A 22,774-nucleotide genomic window follows, 5' to 3' on the forward strand; every position below is an offset into this window, starting at 1 on the left:
TTCATGGACAAACATATCCACGCGCAACACTATCTGCCTTCAACCAAGTTTCATCATCCCCTTGTTACTCTAACACTTCAGTCAACCCCCTTTCAATCCGCCTATCAAAGAGGCTACAGATGGTGTAGAGGTCTCTCTTAAGACAACAGTCGCTAAAAGCTTAGCTGCCTAAAAGCATTGACAGTCCGATTCAGGTTCCCTCCTATGTTTCCCCAGTAGGGGGTCACGTCTCACAACTCAGCCACGCATGGGAGGGAATCATCTCAGACAAGTGGGTACTTTGCACCGTGTCCAAGGGGTACTTCATAGAGTTCCTCACATGGCCTGATTACCATCCACCAACGCAACAGAAAATGTTGCAAGAACAGCAGCCAATTCTACAAGAGGAGTTTCAAACTCTTTTACTAAAAGGGCTGATAGAACTGGCCCCTCCTCAAGAGGTAAATGAGGGTATTTATTCAACATACTTCCTTGTTCCCAAAAAGGATTTAACTATGCACTCTGTGTTAGACCTTCATCCAGCAAACGCAAATGTCAAACCGCAAAAGTTTCAAATGACCTTCTTTCAGGAAGTAATTCTGCTCTTAAAACAGGGGGATAACATAGCTACAGTGGATATGAAAAATGCATACTTTCATAGTTAAATGTTGCCAGTGCCCAGGAAATATCTCTGGTCCCAAGTCGGAACTTCTCATTACCAGTTCAAGTTGCTTCCCTTTCAGCATATCCTCAGTGCCTAGAGTATTCACCAAAGCCCATGTTTTGTAGCTGGTTGTCAGATAATTGTACGAAACGCCATGTGCCTTCTAGGGATGATGGCTTCCTGAATTTACCTACTGCCTCGCGCCCGACCCCGCATGCGTTGTCTGCAAGAGTGGCTGGCAAAACACTGGTCGCCAGCAAGCGGTCAGTGGGACAATCTAGTGGTAATTTCACAGAACTTAGTTCAATCCTTGCAATGGTGGACAAAGGAGAACTTTCTGCAAGGAAAATCATTATCCACCCCTGCAGTAGAAGCCACTCATACCACAGACACATCATTGTCAGAGTGGGGAGCACATCTCAATCACACAGCTCTTGGCAGATGGTCACAATTACCAACTTCAAGCCTTTCAACATCTACTTCAGAGGAAAACAGTCCTAGGCCTAACAGACAGCACTACAGCCATATTTTACATAAACAAGCAAGGCGGAAGACATTCTCTAAGTCTGTCCAAACTAGCACAGAACATTTGGAATTGGGCATTCAGTCGCCACATGTTCCTACTGCCCTATCACGTTCCAGTGGAACACAACTGCCTTGCCAATGTGTTAAGCAGAGACTTACAGCTTCAGTCAGAATACGAATGGCAATTGCACAAAAACATTCTACAAGTCGTCATCTTAAACTGGGGTCAAGCAGACCTAAATCTTTTTGATGTTTTCTAACTGAAGACACTGTTGGAGACTGTTGGACTGTTGGTGATATTCCATTAAGGAACTTTAAAAGCCCACCGGGTGCGCGGAGCGCCGGCCTCGGAGTCGGGCAGGCGAGTCCAGCCACTCGCCAGTCAGCAGCCGTAAGTTGCCGGATTGCAGGTCTAAATCGCTGCTCCCCCACCCCCCCTTCAGTGAGCGATGATGGCCGAGGGGAAGCTGCCGAGTGAGGCGAGCTGCGGAGGACAGCAGGTGTCCAAATACACGCCCAACGCCAAGTACCATGGCTGAGAAGTGTGTGCTCGGAACACAAGAAAAAGGAGGTAAGCCTTCACTGGTGCCCCTCGTTGAATTCTGTCCTGATCTCCTATTCGAAAACAGACTTGAGACCAGCTTTGAAATGACCAACGGCCCACGACCAGGGCTTCTCTTCCCTCCACTGTATGCCAAGTGAAAGGGGTACGTTCCCTACAGTCTTAAAAAAAAGAAACACTTTCAGGCTGTAAAGGGCGACGTAGAAAACTTTAAGTTTGCACCAGGCTGAGGGCTTGGATTGGCGCTGGTGTGAGTTCGGGCACATTACCTTTAACTGTAGACCCCCTCTTATACCCACACCTTGATGAAAGCAGGCAGCGGTGTGGAGGCCTCTCGGTAAATTGAAAACATTTTGGAACCCACCCTGGCCTCCACTTAACTGCAGCACTTGACATAGGCTCAAGTATGGAGACGAGCCTATGCAACCCGATCAGGGCTCCGAGAGTGGATTTGTTGTCCTTGGGACCCTGTTCCTCGGCGGATCCAAGCCGCCCGAGGAGGACCAAACTCCATGGCCGAGTGCAGCCCATCCCCCTGCAATGCACGCTGCTGGAGGCCAGAAGGGCCAGGTGGGGAGGGATGGGAAACACAAGTGAAAGTTGGTTGGTGTGTAGAGACCCCCTGACTCTTTGCTGGTGGGGAGGGAGGACCTTCCTGCTTGGTCTCCTCTGCTCCCTTCTAATTATGCATGTATGAACAGGTTAACAAACCAAATAGCTGTTGTTACTGATGCAGAATTATTTGAGGGGATGGAAGGGTTAGCAGAGATGTGAGGGGTTGACCACGGCTGTCACCTCCTTTCCATCATAAACAACAGTTCCCCTCTTAAAATGAGGTTCCCAACCCACAGCCAATGGGGAGAACACAGCCCCGAATGAAGATTTTATGCGGTCGCCCTAGGACGGTCCCTCACGAATGTCTTCTGTGTTGGGGGGGGGGGGGCAGAGAAAGACAACTGCCACGCTGTACCAGCACTCCGAGCAACGAAGGCTCGGTGAGGGAACAAAACACCATCCGATTCCCTGGAGACCTCTTTGAAAGAAGACATCGCCAAAATTGAGATAATTATTAAGCTGATGGAACCAGGTGGCCCTAGACCACCTACACAGAAGGCTGCAGGGTGTGGTGGTGGTGGATTGGTGAACATTCTGCCATCTCCTGAAGCGGGTCAAAGTCAACTCCCCAACTACATTGGATCAGAATCCTAAAACTCAAGAGTGGAGGTGCGAGTAGGAGGGGAAGATGCTGTGGGTCGAGTCTCCTCATTGGAGTCTGACTCCTCAGAAGGTCTCTTGGATTCTTCCTATGATTCACAGATAAGGAGAGGGGGAACAGCTGACCGGAAACACATTCAGAAACGTATCCAGACTCGAGAAGGGCTCTCAATAGTGGATTCACGAAATCTGATGTCTGTTAACTATCGCCCTAGCACCCTTCCTAAAACTGTATGAATTGATTACCGACACAATGAAGAACCAAGCCTCCCTAATAGCAATGCTGCATTTGAGTACTGTTTGAGGGCTTTATAACGGCGGCAAAGGAAGTTGATCATTGGGTGCCGAACCGAAAGGAAACCAACTGCATAGTTCCTTGTGTCTTAGGGCTCTCCAGACCGCCTCCGCAACAGGACTTGTCCTATGCCCGGACAACACAGCACACCCTCCGAGACCATCATATAGAGAGGGTCGACATCCACTGTGCCGATTACATTATTATCAGAGAGGACCCTGGGCCTATAGAAGAGGCTAGACTGCCTAGAACTTCTAGCATCGACTTACCGTCTTCTATGCTCCCTGTAGAAAATGAGCAATCAGAACCAGTTTGTAGCATAGCTGAGCAGCTATGCATGGCTGAGATGGAGTCAGTCACCTGTAGTGGCTCTGGACTCAGATCTCCCTTAGCTCGTATAAAATCGTCGCTCGGAAATGGAGGAAAAGAGTGGGAAGACCCACACAACAGCCAAAACCCAAGAACCAAAAACTGCATTCATTCGTGAGATCAAATGACTCAAGGACATATCTCAGGAACCTACCGCTCCTTGGCGTGAAGAATGGACGTTGTAATGATAAAACTGGCAAGGAAAACAAGAAGTCAAAAAGGGTTACACAAAGTCGCCCGACGGAGGAATCAATTATCTACCACAGTGGGTCAGTGGAGTCCCAGGCAACCTTGGAGGCATTAACTTTTCTACTTGACATGTCAGAATATCCCATTGATTTGAAGGATTTTCACACAGAATCCATTCTGGTGGGGCCCAATAATCAATCACTCGGTGTCCTTGCTTGATCAAATCGCAGCCTTGAACAAGAATGTAGCCGCTGTGGAAGAAACATTTCAGACGGCAGAAAAAAGAGCAGCCGCAGACAAGCGATGTAAACTCAATCGGTCTAGCATACAAAAGACCACAGAAACCGTTGCAGATTTGTTGCAAGTTGGTCTTAATCTTCACCTGGCTGGTCAATCTACTCAAGTATTCGAATGGGATAAGAATACAGTTGTGATGGCAAGCATCTTCCTGACCCTAGCAGAAAAAAGAGCGGAAGCGGACAAGAGGTTCAGCCAAGCACACAAGTCTGCAGATCTATCAAGGGACACTCACCCTGTCAAGAAAGACAATGACCATCTTCAGGGAAAAACATTACAAATGATAAAACTAGTAGATGGTGCCTTTGGCCAATACAAAGGAAGGGAGGAGAGGGCACCCCCTCAGTCTTACAATAAATCAGCACCAGAAGCCTGAAACTGGAAAGACTGGTCGATAGAGAAGATTCACTAATATCAAACAGAAGCAATGTCTTGGCTTTATAACATAGCATTCCCATTTTAAGACAAATACGATCAAATGATCTGGCAATAATTGAATTTGTCGACGAGTTTCGCATGGATGCCGTTTTTCTTCACATTCACTCCCCCATAGTCAAATATGCACTAATGGATGCAAGCACAGGCTTACAGCTCTTGGGCTTTTGACTTAACAGCTGTAGAACCCCATCAACCTGAGAAAAAGGAGACTATTGTTAATGCGGGCCAAAGGATTGTTAACCATCTCAAAAATGTTGACCATATCACCCAAAACGGTCTTAGGACGTCCACTAACTCCAACGAAATGGCCCTTTTGGGGGTTGGTGCTAGCAAGGACTTTAAACATACACAAGCCATAGAGATGGCCATCTCTTGCAAGCACTAATTATACATAACCATGTGGTCTAAAGATGCCTTTAACCTTATAAGGAAGGTGGAGTTTTCAGAGGCAAGCAAACCAGATATGGGTGACAAGGGCTCTTGGGCTTGGCTACCTTCTACCCTGTTGGGTAACAACATAAATTAACGGGCGGCTGGGGGAGTGGGGTTGCTTTCCCTGGCCTCCTGGAACACACAGGGTCACAATGACTTATTCACAAAAGGGGAGGTGAATTTTAAAGCCCATGATGTGATCTTCCTCCAAGAAACATGGCTATGCCTTAAGCCAAGCATGGATGGATATTCAGTCTTGTTAAACCTGGAAATTAGGGGCCTTAGTGGAAGACCAAAATCAGGCTTACTTGTGGCTGTCCGTAATGGCATTGGTTGGGGAATTGGTTCCACAAACAACCTCACCCCCTATATACAAATGGTCGAGTTGCAACGGTCCTTGCCAAAAATTACAAAAGTCCAAAAGAGAAGTTGAACATTTGGTGATCCTAAACCTCTACTAGAATCCAATGGCTGAACACGACGACGCCGTCATCGACAATGTTTTAGAGTTAGTCGATGGAGCGATAAGTGGTTAGGGCAAGAGATTTATCTGTGGAGACCTCAATTGTACATGTTTAAAAGGGTCTGGGCAAGTGTTAAGGGAGAGGACTTTCGACCCTTACCTCGTCTGAAAAATAGAGGGTTGGACTGGAACCTTTCCAGTGATTCAAGAGACCTTCACTTCCATAATGGCCACACAGCCAGCGATATGCTGTCTTGTATATGGTCACCGAGAAAACTGGCTACACAAGACTGTTTTTGTTTCTCTGAAGGTTCTCCCGCTCATTAAATCTTTGGCGGGGAGAGTCTAACTTAAGTGACCACAGAGCCTTAAGCCTATCTTGGCATGGAAAAGAATTGACAAATGTGGCAAGGCAGGGAGTAGAGGTGGCAACCTCCAATGGTGGGACCAGGCTTAAAATGACGAGAGAAAATATGAGGCCCTTTGTTTCCCAATCCGTGGAGAAAGTGAAATCACACACCATAGGGCTGCCTAGTGACCACGTTAACTATGTTAATGTTAAAAGTCATTTGTACCGCACACTATCACAACCGGAGTGGTCCCCTGGCGCTCTGGCGGCTCTGAAAGAGGGAGGGAGGGAGGGTGGGTTAGTGGGTGGAGGCTGGAAAAGTGCAAGATTGCAGTGATGTGCTGTTGGCAGCCTCAGCCCGGTGGTTCCGTCGGCTGGGCCTGGGGTGTATGCGGCCGGTAGTCGTCGTGTGCTGATGTGCGAGTCTGTGTGTTTTTGTTTTGTTGTTGCAGTGTAGTGAAGTTCGTGCGGTTTGCTGCGCTAGAGGTTTGTGGTTGTTTGGTTTGGAGTTTGAGAGGTGTATGCAGAGAAGGAAATTGTTAGTTTGTATCTCTATCCTGGACTGAACCGGTTGGGCTCGTGTAATCTTCCACGACGGGATGCTTGTACACCCTGAGCCTCAGGAGGTACATGCCCGTTTTTTCATTCGAGGCCGTTTGAGGATTTAGCTGTCCCCTCCGCCTGCTCCCTTAATAACCTTGCATGCTCCTCACCCCCTCCACATGACTAGCGCAGCTGCTAGTGTCCATACTTCCGATTGTGTGGTGATTGGTGGTATCTTGTCCGTTCCACAGCCCCGTGGTACCTAGTTGTGGCTGTACGGGCGGTGGGGGATGGTAAGGGTTGGTTGGAGTAGTTGCCTCCGTTTCTCTGGGTCTCGCGGGTGGACCTCTATGTCCAGCGTCAGCCCTACTGGTGCTCAGGGTACTTCTGTCGGATTCTAGGGGTTTGTCAATGTCCCTTTTTTGATGAGTCGTTTGTCTTATTGTTGTTTCGGTTTTAGTCTCTGGTGTTGAAGAGGCAGGTTTTTAGTAATTTTCTGAATTTAAGGTGATCTTTGGTGTTCCTTATTACTTTTGGGATGTTGTTCCAGGTTTTCGCGGCTAAGTGGTAGAAAGCGGTGCCTCCGAGTTTCTTCTTGATGTAAGGTTTTTGTTCCAGTCGGATTTCGTTGGTTGACCTGAGCAGTCTCGTTGGCTTGTAGATTATTTTTTTTTGTAGGAATTCTGCTCCTTGTCCGCTGATTGCCCTGTGCGTTATGCACATTGTTGCACAACTATGCGCTATTCTTAAGGAACTTAGTGTTTGGGAAACCTTACTTTAGGGAACCCAGGCCTGACCATCAGAACATCTTTGACAGAGAAGTGGTTGATAAACAAAGGAGGTCGAGGAGAGCTCTGAGTGGAGCAGCCAAAAGGAATGGGGGAAAATTAGACCATCTGGATCTCGTTGTCGTTAAATAAAAAAAAAGTAGTATAGGGCCCGGATTAGATGACACAAAGCAACGATGCTCCAACATAACTCAGAAATTATGTTAAAAGCGGTCTGGAAAAAAGATCCACAAGAAGTATGGAGCCTTTCAGTCATCCTTTCAGTCGAACAGCGTGTTGGGGGTGGACAGGGTAACACACTTCACAAATTTGTAATGGGCTAGTGGATTCCAGGGAGCGAGCAAGGACCAGACGCCCTCAGGAAAGTGGCTAGTCTCTTAGAACGCTGACAACATCCGGTCTAAAATACTTGGGGCTAGCACATCAAGAGCCCCCGGCTTGAATGGCCTTTTTAACGCCATCCTTAAACAGGACTCAGACGCCAGGTTTACTTCCTGAGCATTCTTTGTAAACAGATGGAGAAGTTAAGAGCTATTCCCGACTCATTGAGGAGAGCCACAGTGATCCTGATCTTCAAGAGGGGCAATAGGGACGATCCAAAAAACTATTGCCCTTCTTGATGTTATCGGTTTGATGTTATTGGTATGATCTTCGGGTCTCTGTTGCTGACCCGACTGAACGGGCTGGTCAATCTTAAGAGGACCATAGCAACAGATTTCATACATGACTTGTTCAGGGACTTGGTACAAGCCCCAATATTGCTGTGCTCTCCATCCATTAAAGGGACGCGCACTGGAAGGCAAGGTGAAATTTTATATTGCATTTGTCGACTCTGTAGCAACAATCAATAGCGTTAACGGGTCTAGGTTATCGGACAAGCTTACGAGTTGGAATTGTCCCGTTGATCTGCAGGAGCAGTTACAGGCCCTCCACTTTCGCCAAAGTTAAAACTTGGGACTATCCTATTCCAAGTTCCTTACTCCATGGAATAACTACCTCAGGAGAGAGAACGTAAGCATGACTGAATTAGTTATAATGCCATTTTCTAGCGCTGGCCGCCACCTCAAAACTCAACGACTACTAATCTGCACTAGCATGCTGAATGGTATCATATTTAACTGATGACATACCCCTGGACTCATAGGAGCTGCTAACATGTTCCTCTGACATGTGACATTCTGCTCCCGTGAGAGAAAAGTTGATTATAACTGTGCACAAGGACTTATATGGAATCACTACTAGCACACACAAGAATGCTCTACAATTTAACATTTGCAGTCATAAATAGGAGACAGCTAGCAATTATGACTCTTGGAAGCCGCAGACAATGCTTGCCAACGTATGGCTGCATCACAAATAAGCACTAGGACTTATGCGGAATACTACTAGCAGACGTAAAAATGCTCTTGAATAGAACATTAGTGGTCTTAATTAGGAGACTACAATCCATTAGTACTATTAGAAGTCGCAGACAATGCACACCAATGTATGGCGACATCACAAACAAACATGCGCATGACGTCTCCCTTGAGAGTTTAGTCCATTATAACTGTGCACTAGGACTTATGCGAAACCAACACTAGTATACGGAAGCATGCTTTTCAATATAATTTTAGTGTTCTTAATTATTCAGTAACCAATTATGACTCGTAGTTCCATGGCTGCATCAAGAAACAAGCATGCACATGACATCACCAACCCACCAATCGCGGGACATCCGCCCAGCATAAACATTCAGTAGTAAGATGGCGGTGCGCTAGGACAGATACAGAGCACCATCATCCTCAAACTTGAAACCTCACCATCCACTTCTAAGGTGACAACCAGGGAGCAAGGCGCTCCCCACCTCAAGATTTGACCTTAACTAGAGCACCAGATTGACTTACCTCTTTAACCCGCTACAGTTCTGAACGATCTCATCAAACCGGACTGCAATCTACGTACGGATATTTACCAACCTTGGCTGACACAAGGTAATGGGAATACTTCTATTAGAACCCCAACCTGCACCTCATAGTAATCTAACCTTGGAACACCTGAGCACATATCAATACCCCGTTCTGTTTTTCCCTGCCTAGAACCACACAGGATAATTACATATAAGTTTTTCGCCGCAGCCAAACGTGGCGCGCAGACAACCCATTTACTGGGATTCGACAGGTAATATACCAGCTATATGATACCACTTCGGAATGTTAAACACAGCAATAATGCAGAGCACATGGAAATTCTCAATAAATCATAGGCATAATATCTCCTCAATGTACATGCTGTACGCCTAAATGGCAGCCACATTATACTTAAACCACTACATGTCCACCTGGTTTCTAAATATGGATCAAACACAAGATGCACGGATCTAAATATGACCTGTCACAATAGGACACTCTACACTATAATACTAAATGATCCAAACACCACAAGGCACTTCTTGAAAGGCTAACCAGTGCACTTATTGCGTCTACTCCCATGCTTCTCTAAATCTGTGTTTTCACTCTCCTTTTCCCCCCCTCTGCCTCATTCCTTCTTATCTCAACAGATAACAATGCAACCCCATTTTTTGCTAAATAATCCCATGATTGCACGCATTGAATGACATTGTTTTGTACTCAACTTATGCAAAATAACCGCATGATTGCACACTTGAAGTGCAATGATATGTAACCTACTGATAATTAATAACCTGATAGGATTGTAACTTTTATACTGAACTTATGTGTCATGAACTAATTAAATTGCATGTACAAAGTATCTAACATATGATGCAGTGCCTTGGCAAAGCCTGATATAGGGTGAAACATATGCACATGATACTACTAGGTCTATGTTGGCACTTAATATGACTGGTTCTTAGCACCTACTTTACAATTTGAAACCTAGAATAAATACCTTAGCAGACACTCAAACTGTACATTTATTCTTGTTTCCTAGCGCAGCAATTTACCTAACTGTTCTTTCAGCACTATTTACTATAAAAAATGGAAACGGTTTGCCATCTGGTGCAAAGCTCTAGACATCAACTCAATTGATTGTTCTCTTTCACGCATTGTGCTTTACTTACTTTACCTGTTAGATTTAGGTTCAGTCTTTTAACTCTTAGAGTCCATTTAGCAGCACTCTGCATACACCACCTCTCAAACGAAAGTGTCTTGGTGGAAGGTGCGAGTAGTAAATGCATTCTTGAAGCTGGATAAAAGATTACACCCACCTATTTCTAACCCAACTCCCGGATGGGATTTATATGTTGTACTTACTAAGCTAATGGGTTACCCATTTAAGCCAATGCATAAAATCAGTCTTAAACACCTCACTTACAGGACTGCTTTTCTCTTTGCCATCACATCCATTAGAAGGGTCAGTGAACTACACGCACTCTCATTTCAAGATTCCTTTGTTGTCATTCACAAAGTCAATGTAGTACTAAGAACACACCCACATTTGTCTCCTAAATCTCTTTCAAAGTTCCATGTCAACCAGTCCATAGAACTTCCAGCTTTCTTCCAAAACCCTACCAATTCAGCAGAAAGAAGCTGAATATAACACCTTAACAAGACAAGCCAATGAGAAAGACTGGTCAATTCTTTGTGTCCATAGCTACTGGAAGATAAAAGGATCCTCTTTTTAAGTCAGCTATCTCAAAATGGATGGTCAAATGCATTCAAATGTGCTACTCCCTTTCAAACAAATTTCTGCCTTTCATGCCCAGAGCACACTCAACACAGGGCACAGGAGCTGCTTTGGCTTTTATTCCAAATGTCCCTTTAGATGTCATTTGCAAGGCAGCTACTATCACACAACATTACTGTCTGAACGCACATTCTAAACAAGATTCACAGGTGGGACAAGCAGTGTTAAGGCATCGTTTTGCTGCTGTACCTACATACATCCCATCACCTTCTCCGGGTACTGCTTGCTAGTCTAAGCAAAGCGTGTGATTCTAAGCAGATCGTCAAGCCTCAGAAGGCATACATTACTTACCGTAATTGTATTTCTGATACTTGTATCTGCTTAGATTCACATGTGCCCATGTTACTCTCTTTTTCGAGTTGAAGTTAATAGTTCTCCAGCATGGGGTCTGGCATGGATTCACATGCTCATGAATATTCCCCGTCGTCAGGCTGGGAATCCTCGGTAAAGAAAAAACCAGTATCAGTTTCGTTTCTGATCTGTCTTTCGTAGTAATAACCAATCACTGGTCTCTGCGTCATACTGACCACAGCCAATGACTGCCCTCTACCTAAGCACCGCCTCTGGCAGCCATCTTCAGATTTTTACCGCACGTTCATGTGTTGGGATCCTCGTGCTATTGCTCTCGAGCGTTAGTGCTATTTTTTCGCGCTTTTTACAAAAAACTTCGATTCTTTCGGTCAAAAGAGCCTCAAGCTCCACCGATCCTACATCCGATCAACGGGGACCCGTGTCGGATTCATCTGTGCCCCTCAAGGGTGAAGATTTCGTCGAGCTACACTTCGGAGGACTCCAGAAGCTTCTCAGGCCCTGTCTCGGAGATGGCCCAGGAGAAGGGAAGCTCGACGCCCGGAAAGCTGTTCAGGGTCTGCCCTGGATGCCAGCTGCAGAACGTCTTCAAGGAGGACGAACACTCTTTCTGCCTTTACTGCCTTCATAAGGACAAGACGCACGTGGAGAAGGACTGTGCGTTTTGCGGCAACATGTCGGAACGGACCATGAAGGACCACCATCAACGTCTCGCCAACTGGCTGGAGGGTAAGAGCCCGTCTGGCGAGAAGAAGAAGAAATCCGAGCGGTCTTCTAAGACCTTTGAGGCCGCCCAGGCGACGGGGGCCCAACATAAGGCCAAGCACCGCGAGTCCGCTGGCACCGGGAGCGCCGAACGGTCGGGCTCTGCGGGCGCCAGGCAGGGCGCACCCTCCCCGGCACCATCAACCACGAGCCAACGCTCTGGGTCGGGTAAGAGGAAGGCCGAGCACCCGGCGAAGCTCCTGGAGAGGCCCCGGTCGAGCTCTAAGGCAGAGGAGGAGCGTGGCAGTGCCCCCTCCCTCAAGGATAAGGCGGTGAGCGCACCTAAGGTGGTGAAGGCCTTGATCCATCCGGCCAAGCCCTCTATCGAAACGGTCGCGGCGGCCCTGGCTCAGCCTGTGGTGGCTGCACCAGTGGTGGCGACCTCAGGGCCCAGAATCTCCCTGCCTCCTCGGAGGGAGTCTTCCTTTGTGCCCATCGATAGGACCCCCGTGAAACCCTCCGTGGGGAAGAAGAAGGGGGGGCAGGGCGTCGTCGTAGAGTCGGCCTCAACCTCAGAAGAGGAACTGATCGAGGTCTTAAGCCACGGCCTAGACGTGGAAGAAGGCCAGCCCGTCGGAATGGACCCCGACGCAGGTGACGACGACGACATCGTCGAGGATACCGACGGGGCCCCTGCTCGCCCGTCGGATTCCCCTCTGCCAGCGCCGCAAGACAACTCGGCGGCCATTTTGTTGGCCATACAGTCCTTATGCTCCGAGATAAGGACGAGGCTACCGTTACCGACGGAGGAACCTCTCCCGTCGGGGGATCCAGAACCGGGACCTTCTGGTGTTCCCCCTACCAAGAAAAGAAGGATCCATCCACCACCTCCTTTTCAACCGTCGCGCCCCTTCCAGCCCTCCTCCCCGTCCACCCGAGGGGATGATACGGGGACTGACACGGCAGCGACGGGTACGGACGACGAGGCATACGACGAGGATTTTCCGTCGTCGCCTCCCACCAGGGCCTCTCCGCCCGACGAGATCGGATCTTTCCACTCCATGATCTCCAGGGCTTCCGAGCTTTTCCAACTCTGCCCTGAGGAGAAGAAAAAGGAAGGCTTCCTTTATCAGCGGCGCGAGGCCAAGAGGAAGACGGTCCTCGCAGTGCCTCTGTTGGACGACATTTGGGATGAGGGCCTTTCCCTCCTCAAGAACCCTTCCACGACGCCAGCTAGAAGAGACCGGTACGAGAAAAAGTACCGGGTCCCGGACACGGCCCCCCTATGCCTCCGGGCGCAGCCTACCCCGGACTCCGTCGTCTCCGCGGCAGCCAGGAAGAAAGCGGGGGGGGTGCGGCCTCCACATCGACTTCCCCGCCGGACGGCGAGGGAAAGAAATTGGATACTATGGGGCGTAGAGTCATCTCGTCGGCAGCGACGACGATTAAAGCGGCCAACGCCTTGGCTATCGTGGCCCGCTACGACAGGGAGCTCTGGTACAAGATGGCTCCCCTGCTGGATTTTCTGCCGGACGACAAGAGGGCGGAGGCCCTTGAGATCCTGCAGGAAGGTGAGGTGGCCTCGGACCACGCCATCACCGTGGCGACGGACATCGCCGACACTGGATTCCGCCAGCTGGGCAACGGTGTTTGCCTTCGACGTCGTGGATGGCTCAAAGCTACGGACTTCCGGCAGGACGTCCAGACCAGAGTCCTGGACATGCCCTTCGACGGGAACAACCTGTTTGGGAAGACAGTGGACGATTCCCTTCAGGCCATCAAGGCGGATACTGAGACGGCCCGGGCCCTTGGAGTCCTGCAACGACGGATGCCCTTTCGGAGCGGCGGAGGCAAGGGCGCCTCCAAAGGTTCCGGCGGCGGTTTCGCTTCCTACCGTCAAGCGGCCCGCTCGTCGTCGCAAGAGGCCTACAGAGGACGAGGCAAGTCTAGCGGACCCCGCCGTCGTCGCCAAGGAGGTCAAGGCGGCAAGGCCGCGTCCAAGCAGGATTGAACCGGCCTTGGGGTCGAGCCCCCACCGAAGCACCCCGGTGGGAGGCCGGCTGGCGGGCTTCGTCAGCGTGTGGGAGTCCATCTCCACCGACCGTTGGGTGCTGGACGCCCTGGCCCGGGGCCACGCGCTCGAGTTTCAAAGAAGGTGCCCGCGCGTCCCCCCCGTGGCCAGGAAAGAACTTTACCTCCAGGAGAAGTTGAGGGACGTGAAGGCGATGCTCAGAAAGGGCGCCATCGAACTCGTCCCAAAGAGGCTTCGGGGCTCCGGAGTCTACTCGAGATACTTCCTCGTGAAGAAGAAGACGGGAGGATGGCGCCCCATCCTGGACCTGCGACGTCTGAACAAGTTCATCAAGGCGCAGAAGTTCCGGATGGTCACCCTCCAGCACGTCCTGGGTCAGCTGGAGGAAGGAGACTTCCTATCGTCATTGGATTTGGAGGATGCCTACTTCCACATTCCCATCCTAAAGGGGCACCGCAAATTCCTCAGATTCGTGGTCCAAGGGCGTCATTACCAGTTCAAAGCCCTTCCCTTCGGACTACGGTCGGCACCCAGGGTTTTCACCAAGTGCCTTGCACCGGTGGCGGCGCAGCTGCGCCGCGAGGGGATCCACGTCTACCCCTACCTGGACGACTGGCTCATCCGCGCCAAGACGAGGGAGCTCGCCGTGGTCCACACGGCAAGGACCGTCCAACTCCTCACGGACCTGGGATTCTCCGTGAACTACGCCAAATCCCACCTGGTGCCCGCGCAAGTCGCACTGTTTCTGGGAGCGAGGCTCGACACAGTGTCCCTTCTGGCCTCCCCGTCGGAGGAGAGGACCAGGACCATCTTGGGCAAGGTGCAACGGATGTTGGTGGCCGACGCGGCCAAAGTGAGGTCCATCAAGTCCCTCCTCGGGATGATGTCTTCCTGCATCTACCTCATTCCCATGTGCAGGCTCCGGATGCGCCCGTTGCAAGAATTCCTGGATGCGCGCTGGATCCAGACGACGGGCAGCTTCGAGGAAAGGATCAAGCTCGACGAGAGTTTCCGACGAGCGATACGGTGGTGGGGCACCCGCGCGCATCTGACGGCGGGCATGGACTTCCAGACCCCAGCCCACCAGGAGACTGTGACCACGGATGCCTCCCTGGAAGGGTGGGGAGCGCACACCGAAAATCTGCACGCAAGGGGACTCTGGCTCCCGACGGAGAAGTCCCTACATATCAACGTCCTGGAGCTCCGTGCAGTGTTTTGGGCCCTCAGGTCCTTCCTTCCGTCCCTCAAGGGCAAGGTGGTGAGGATCTTCACCGACAACACCACCACCATGTTTTACATCAGGAAACAGGGCGGAACCAGGTCCCCAGCGCTGTCCAAGGAGGCGCAGGACCTGTGGCATTGGGCCGTCGCCCAAGGGATTTTTCTGGTGCCGTTTCATCTGGCAGGGATAAAAAACACCATCGCCGACTCACTCAGCAGGGAGCTGCGCTCGTGCCACGAGTGGGAACTACGGCAGGATCTGGTGGATCGCCTCTTCCGACGGTGGGGCACACCCCAGATCGACCTGTTCGCGACGGCGACGAACACCAAGTGCCGGAGGTTCGCCAGCAGGTTTCCCCAGACGAGGAGCATGGGCGATGCTTTCTCGTTCCCCTGGGAGGGCCTGTTCCTCTACGCGTTCCCTCCCTTGCCTCTGCTAATCCGGCTCGTCAACCAGCTCAAGAGGTCACGGTGCAGGATGATCCTCGTCGCACCTGCGTGGCCGAGGCAGATATGGTTCCCGGACCTTCTGGACTTGTCAGCGTCCCCGCCGATCAAGCTGCCGGCGGACGCGGATCTACTCTCCAGGGAAGGAGGCGCCATCCTCCACCACGACCCGAAGTCGCTGAACTTGCAGGCCTGGCTCCTGCAGCACTAGAGTTTGGAGGATACGACATACCGGCCGATTGCAGAGAGGTTCTTGCAAAGGCCAGGGCGTCCTCAACTCTTAAATGCTACGGACACAAATGGAAGAGGTTCTCTGTCTGGTGCCACGCACAGAAGATTAACCCTCTACGGATTACGGCTCCCCAAGTACTGCCGTACCTGCTGACGCTGGCCAAAGCTGGTCTGGCACATGCGTCCATCAAGATTCATCTTGCTGCGATCTCCCGATACACCAGAACCACGGGCCGGACGTCCTTGTGGTCTCATCGTCTGGTGAAAGAGTTCATGAAGGGACTGTTCAGATCGTTCCCGCCGGTGAAGGCTCCGGCCCCGGCGTGGGAGCTCAACGTGGTGCTGACCAAGCTCATGGGACCTCCGTTCGAGCCTCTGCACTCGGCCCCGTTGAAGTTTCTATCGTGGAAAACAGCTTTTCTTGTGGCCATCACCTCCGCACGACGAGTGGGAGAGATCCAGGCCCTTTCCTGCAAGGCCCCGTACTTGACTTTCCACGACACGAGGGTAGTGCTCAGGACGCACCCCTCCTTCATGCCCAAGGTACCGTCGGACTTCCATCTCAACGAACCCTTGGTGTTACCTGTGTTCTTCCCGTCGCCTTCGTCGCCGGCTGAGAGGACTTTGCACTCGCTGGATGTAGCTAGAGCGCTGAAGTTCTACGTGGACCGCACGAAGGGTTTTCGGAAGACGTCACAACTCTTTGTGAACTTTGGACCTGTCAATCAGGGGAAGGCTCTCTCGAAGGCTTCCATCTCCAGATGGCTCTCCGGCTGTATCATGTGCTGTCACCGGTTGGCAAACCGACCGCTGCCTGGCCGTCCGAGAGCCCATTCCACCAGAGCGATCGCAGCTACCACGGCGTTCCTATCTGGTGTGCCCCTGCTGGACATATGCAGGGCTGCTACGTGGAGGTCGACGCACACCTTCACGAAATTCTACTGCGTCGACCGGGATTCCAGGGAGGAGTCCAGGGTCGGCCAAGCAGTGCTGCGCAACCTGTTCGCCTGAGGTGAGCCTGGTGAGGAGGTAAGATGCTTAATGTTGAGTTGATGTGATGCTTAATGTTGAGCCTTTGCCACCTCCCGTGGTTGTGCATGTGTGTACTGCTATGTATTCTTTATTCATGAGCATGTGAATCCATGCCAGACCCCATGCTGGAGAAGGAACAAGTTACTTACCTGTAACTGTTGTTCTCCAGCATGGGTCTGGCATGGATTCACATGCGAACCCTCCCGCCTACCCCTCTGCGGCTCTTCACTTGGTCATACTGCCACTTCACGTGCTTCCAAATCTGAAGATGGCTGCCAGAGGCGGTGCTTAGGTAGAGGGCAGTCATTGGCTGTGGTCAGTATGACGCAGAGACCAGTGATTGGTTATTACTACGAAAGACAGATCAGAAACGAAACTGATACTGGTTTTTTCTTTACCGAGGATTCCCAGCCTGATGACGGGGAATATTCATGAGCATGTGAATCCATGCCAGACCCATGCTGGAGAACAACAGTTACAGGTAAGTAACTTGTTCCACCTCTTACATCTACTTTTATCTACTTGCGCATACGCTTCATGCTCCCTCATGTCAGAAACAAAACAATCTAAGGGGCATTGACACGTAAAGGACAAAGGAGTACAATGGACGTCACACTAGGGATAGTATTGCAAACACGCCCAGTCGACATCCCTTTTGAAACTTCAAAAATAAGTCGAGCAATACTTTGCACATACCACTAGATGGTGGCCTATGCAAATCATGTGAATCTAAGCAGATACATGCATCAGAAATACGATGATGGTAAGTAATGTATGACATATACAGTATGTGTTTATATTCAAGCACAGTATCATTTCTTTTTACTTAATATTTTGCACCTCAGTATTTTTTTACCAAATCTTTGCTGCAGAAATGCAGGGGTGGGAAGGTAGAGGGATACAGGGCAAGGAAGAAAAGGTTAAATAGAAAAAATGCAGTGGAAAAACATATGGTCACAAACCCACTCAACATCGTCTTGCATTACAAATAGAGAATGTGTTTACAAGCTCCTACTTGGGTGGTACTACCCTCCCCTGCGGTTCCATCATATGAATCAAGCTTTGAGCCCCGCCTGCTGGAGACTATGCGGACAACCGGGCTCCTTCTTTCACATGTAGTGGTCATGCCCGAAGGTTCAAGTGTTCTGCACACACTGCCTGACCACGATTGCAGACATCACTCGGGTGGCGATCCCACACAAACCCGAACCCATTCTCCTGGGTTCTCCAGTCCCAGGGTGTTACCCCTGGTCGGGAAGAAAAGCCAAACTTCTGACCCAATGTCTTCTGGCAGTGCGAATTGTGGTGGCCCGCACATGGAAATCCGTTGAAGGACCCCTTATGATACTCTGGTGGGGTAAAATGTGGGACATTCTGATTGCGGAAAAGATAACGGCGGCCAGAGGCGGAGTGCTACATCGCTTTCAAGATGCCTGGGCTCCATTTCTAGACTATGATAGAAAATTCCTGGCCTTAACCTACAAACCCCGGAACACCAAGAGAGTCCTGGAGAGGTTGGAAACCTCCCAGGCAGAGGAAGAAACCAATCCCGGAATGGGAGCGTCACGCTCCAGAGACCCTATCTAAGTGAGGAGCGCCGAATGGCGGGAGGGAGTCAGGGGGAGAGGGGAACACTTATGAAACTGTATGCCATGCCATAATGTTATTTGATCTGTGATCGTTCTGCTCTGTTTCAAAAATAAACACTGTTAAAAAAAAAAAAATGCAGTGAAAAAGATTGCTGTGAATAAATAATCTGTAAAAACACATAGAACCGTAACAAACATTTCAGCTTTGATCTTTCATTTGTTTCTGCAGGGCATTATTCAGCTGGAAAAAGAGCTGGCCAATCTTGGAGGAGTTTGTGCAGCTGCTTTAATGAAAAAGGATCTTGCGCTTCCGATTGGTAGGACATTTTTTATTTTATTATAATGTAATGCCTTTTCAATTTTACCTTTTTTTGATAATACAAACATTTCTGAAACTTAAATCTGTCATTGATGTTGAATTTCATTATGCACTTTCTCCCTTGCTTCCTCCACACCACTACCCAACCACTGTGTCCCGAACATCCTAATCTTTGTCTTGAGCACACAGAGGCACACTCTCTCCTTCACTTGGTGTCTCTGCTCTCTCTCTCTCAAACTATTCGACTGTTTCTCCTCTCCACCCTCACTGCCTATAACATGAACTGGTTGTCCTTCCCCCTCACACCCATGCCACTATAACCTACTGGTCTCCCTCTAATGTTCCCCTGCCCTCAGTCACTACCCACCCACTCGCTCTCCTCCGTAAGTCACTCTGCCTCTGGAATGTACAATCCCTCTGCAACAAAACCTCCAACCTGAACACTTTGATTCTCATCCCCGCAAACTGTGTAAAGGATGTCCCTAAGACGTGCCCCCACCACAACACGGCTGCTGTGGTTGCCCTCCATACAGACCTCACTACTTTGTCCCACCCACTCCACTGGACTGACAAAGAAAGGTCATATATTTTTTCTACTGATCAGCAGAGACGCAGTTAGCCTCCCCCCACCCCGCCCTCCTTTGACTTCTCCATTTCCTTCTTTGAACATACCCCAGTTCAAATGACAATATCTCTGGATGGGATGGAAAATATGCTGAAGTGTCAGCTGGCACTGTGTTCCTTAAAGGGACAATGTCCCGGATAACCACATATGGCGAGCCCCTTCCCTGCTTAATTGGCCAGGTGGGGAAAGCCAAGGTATCCTCCCCACTCAGCCCACCAGGCACTGTATCACACAGCTTGTGGCGGCACACGTCTCCCTTGGCAACTTTCAAGCTAAGGCATTGGACTTGGTCACATACCCCATCCTGCACTCTGTGATCCCTTTGCACCCTGAAATATTAAGAAACGTATTTGTGTCGGATGTATCCTATCCTCTCTCCCCAATATCAGTATGCTATTAAATGGCCACAGTCGTACTCCTACTAAAGGAAAGGACCACTGCTGACCTGAACATTCTTTCTACCGACCTATCCCTCTCCTGACCTACCACTCCAAGATCCTCGAGAGGTTAGCATTCAGCTGCATCATCCACTACCTCTATCATGCTGACATCCTCCAGTCCTGGTTTTGGAGTTAACATTCCACTGGAACTGCTCTTAACAATTTCTTTAACTTTCTTAACTTTGCACACCACTCTGCTCAACTCATCTTCATTTTTCTTTAAGTCTTTACTGACTTTGATACCATGGACTATCCCTCCTTACTTCAAACATTTTGCTTCCTGGTCTTCAAGGAAAAATGACTTTCATGGGCGACCGCATATCACTCATTCTCAATCTCCTCGAACTCAAGCTGCTTCTCTCCCACGCCCAACCAGCGAGCATCTGTTAGGGACGTTTGTGAAGTCCTCTATTGAGGATTTCAAAGAAACCAACCAACCTGGAATTGTGTGGAGGATTTTAACAAAAGTTCGATCTACCTTACAAAATGGTAGAAGTGGCGGGGCAGTTTGGTGTCACTCTTCAGGACGTACGTGCTGGTTCCAAGGTACAGTTATTCTTACACGAGCACACAACAAAATAATCTACACACTGTATACTGATATATATATTTGATGGTTGTGGATCTGCTTAGAATTGTATGCGTTGTATAGGTCGACAACTAGTGGTTGGTGCAGAGTATTGAACTTATTTTCGAAATTCAAAAAGGGACATCAACAGGGCGTGTCTGTAATACTTTCCCTACTGAGACGTGCACTGTACCCATGGTCCTTCATGCATCGAGGTCCTCAGATCGTTTTTTTCCGCCATCAAAGTTGGTCGCATTATGCAGTGTTCTTAGCTAGAGTAGCTAACTTAAATTATTGTTAATATTATACTACATTGATTATTACTGATGCTGCCTCAATGCTCCCCATTGATGCTCGACATATTCAGCAATGCTTGTTGAAGCGATGGCCGTCCAGACTGACCAGCTTCTCGGCGGCCTTTCTTAGACGTGCCATCATCAGACTACACAGTAGTGAGAGTGGGGGGAATCACCTACGGGATTCACTTTTAGAGAATGTCTCCATTCACCTTTCTCTACTTACTCCCTGTCTGACTGTCTTTCGACATTTACCATGGAGAAAACTGAGTTTAAGTCCTGCCCATCCTGTAACCCCAAGTGTCCATGGAAAGATCATTGTCTCCCTCGGGACCTACAGGAAACGCAGTGTAAAGCCTGCAAGCTTTTTTTTTTTTTTTATCCCAGGACCCCAAAGGATCAGCGGTGGAAACGTTGGCCGGCCTACGCCATGCCAGCGGACGCTTCTTCAGACTACCGCGCCGGCAGAGAGGAGTCTGATTTAGAACAGGACAACATTTGCGCCAGTAGTGACGCTGAAGACAGTATGCGGGATCCGGAAGACTCCTGCATGCTAGTCCCAGCTGTGAAGGGCAGCCTTCACGCACTTTTGAGGAATTCGCTGGTGACGGAAGCACACTCAATCACAAATACAAGCATGGGGGGGCACCACAAACACACTAAACACGTTAGTGCCCCCAGCCACATTTCGGCAAAACCGCTGAAAGGTGGATCTATGTGACCCGAGACTACTGTTAAAGCAAGCGGTTTGGTGTTAAAGAAGACTTTTGCACCTGTTGTTCCACCCTTGATGCATGTCTCAAAGATCAAACAAAACGCCGACCACTGCAGGAACCGTGTTAAAATCTTTGCATACATTTAGTCAGATGCCTGTGTCTAAACAAAAACCCACACAAACGTAGAAACAGCTGCTGAAACATACTGTATCTCAGGGTTCACAATATAAGTTACCTCCCCATTGTCCCAGGCATTATAAGGAAAATCTCACCCCTCGCATCCAGAAGAAATAGTTTTACCACTCAAGGACACCCCAGTTACAGGGTCATGGACCATGGAGAGGTTAGAGACCACTATGGACAAAGTGGCATCATTTGTAGATTTTTTTAGGGAAGCACCTTATTAAACAAAATACATTTCTCAGGGGGCGGGCACCAGCTAAAACACCTAGGGTAGATGTCTCATACCCATGTGATGATGACGATGAGAGAGACATCTTCTTTATTGAAGGTGATCCTGCAACAGATGTAGATGACCAAGTCAAATTCTTTACTCAGTCCCCAGATGTTCCTGATGAGCCAGTAGCTACCTCACTAATTGATGATCAGCTACTTTATAATGTCTTGCTAAAGAGAGCTGCGGACGATTTTAAAACTAGATATGCATGAGTCGGAGGGGGACACTGACTTTGTGGGTAACATTTTAAATGAAAGGATGCCTGTGGGCCAATGTATTCCATTATTACAGTCTGTGAAAGTGCCTTATACCATCTCTATCTACTCCTGCACTTACCAAGCCAGTTAATCCGCAGATAGACATGTGCTTTAAACCAGCCCCAACTGAGCCCCTCTATATCAGAGGTCATCTTAAACCAGACTCTCTGGTAGTCACGACTACATGTAAGAGGTCCGGCACTGCCTTAGCTACCTCTGAGGCCCTGCCCAATAAGGAGAGCAAAAAGATGTAAGCTCTCGGGAAGAAAGCAGCGATGTCAGCTGCTTCTTAAATGAGAATTTCAAATAACACTACCCTTATGGAAAGCTATAACAGGTCCCAGTCTGACCAATTAGAAGAGCAGGTAGATGGGGTACCTGAACTCTTACGGTCACCGAATCGAGATAGCACTGTGAATGCTAGCAAGTGCCACACTTACATAGAATTGTGAACATTAGCCTGTGTCGCATCAAGACAGCATTGCGAATGTCGGTCAGCGCCACATCTAGATAGAATTGTGAATGTTAGCCATTGCCACATCTAGACTGCATTGGGAATATTACCAATGCCACATTTAGATAAAATTGTGAATGCTAACTTGCTTCGCATCTAGACAGGATTTTGAAGGTGGGCCAGGGCCACATTTGGATATAATTGTGAACATTAGCCTGCGTCACACCTAGACAGGATTATTAATATTAGCCAGTGCAGGATCTAGACAGTAATGCAGAGAC

At 49.2% G+C, this 22,774-nt stretch overlaps 1 protein-coding gene across 12 annotated transcripts in view; it reads left to right on the plus strand.

Annotated features, from left to right (window-relative positions):
- MYCBP2 (MYC binding protein 2) overlaps positions 1 to 22,774 on the plus strand; it is a 3,160,061-nt gene that overhangs the window by 1,564,417 nt on the left and 1,572,870 nt on the right. For all 12 annotated transcript variants that reach the window (XM_069639721.1, XM_069639717.1, XM_069639718.1 and 9 more), the window contains one exon: positions 18,591 to 18,678. In XM_069639721.1, the coding sequence (XP_069495822.1) occupies positions 18,591 to 18,678 (88 nt within the window). The remainder of the gene's footprint in view (positions 1 to 18,590; positions 18,679 to 22,774) is intronic.

This window comes from Ambystoma mexicanum, chromosome 7q (assembly GCF_040938575.1).
Source record: "Ambystoma mexicanum isolate Mex_15411 chromosome 7q, UKY_AmexF1_1, whole genome shotgun sequence".
NCBI lineage: Eukaryota > Metazoa > Chordata > Amphibia > Caudata > Ambystomatidae > Ambystoma > Ambystoma mexicanum.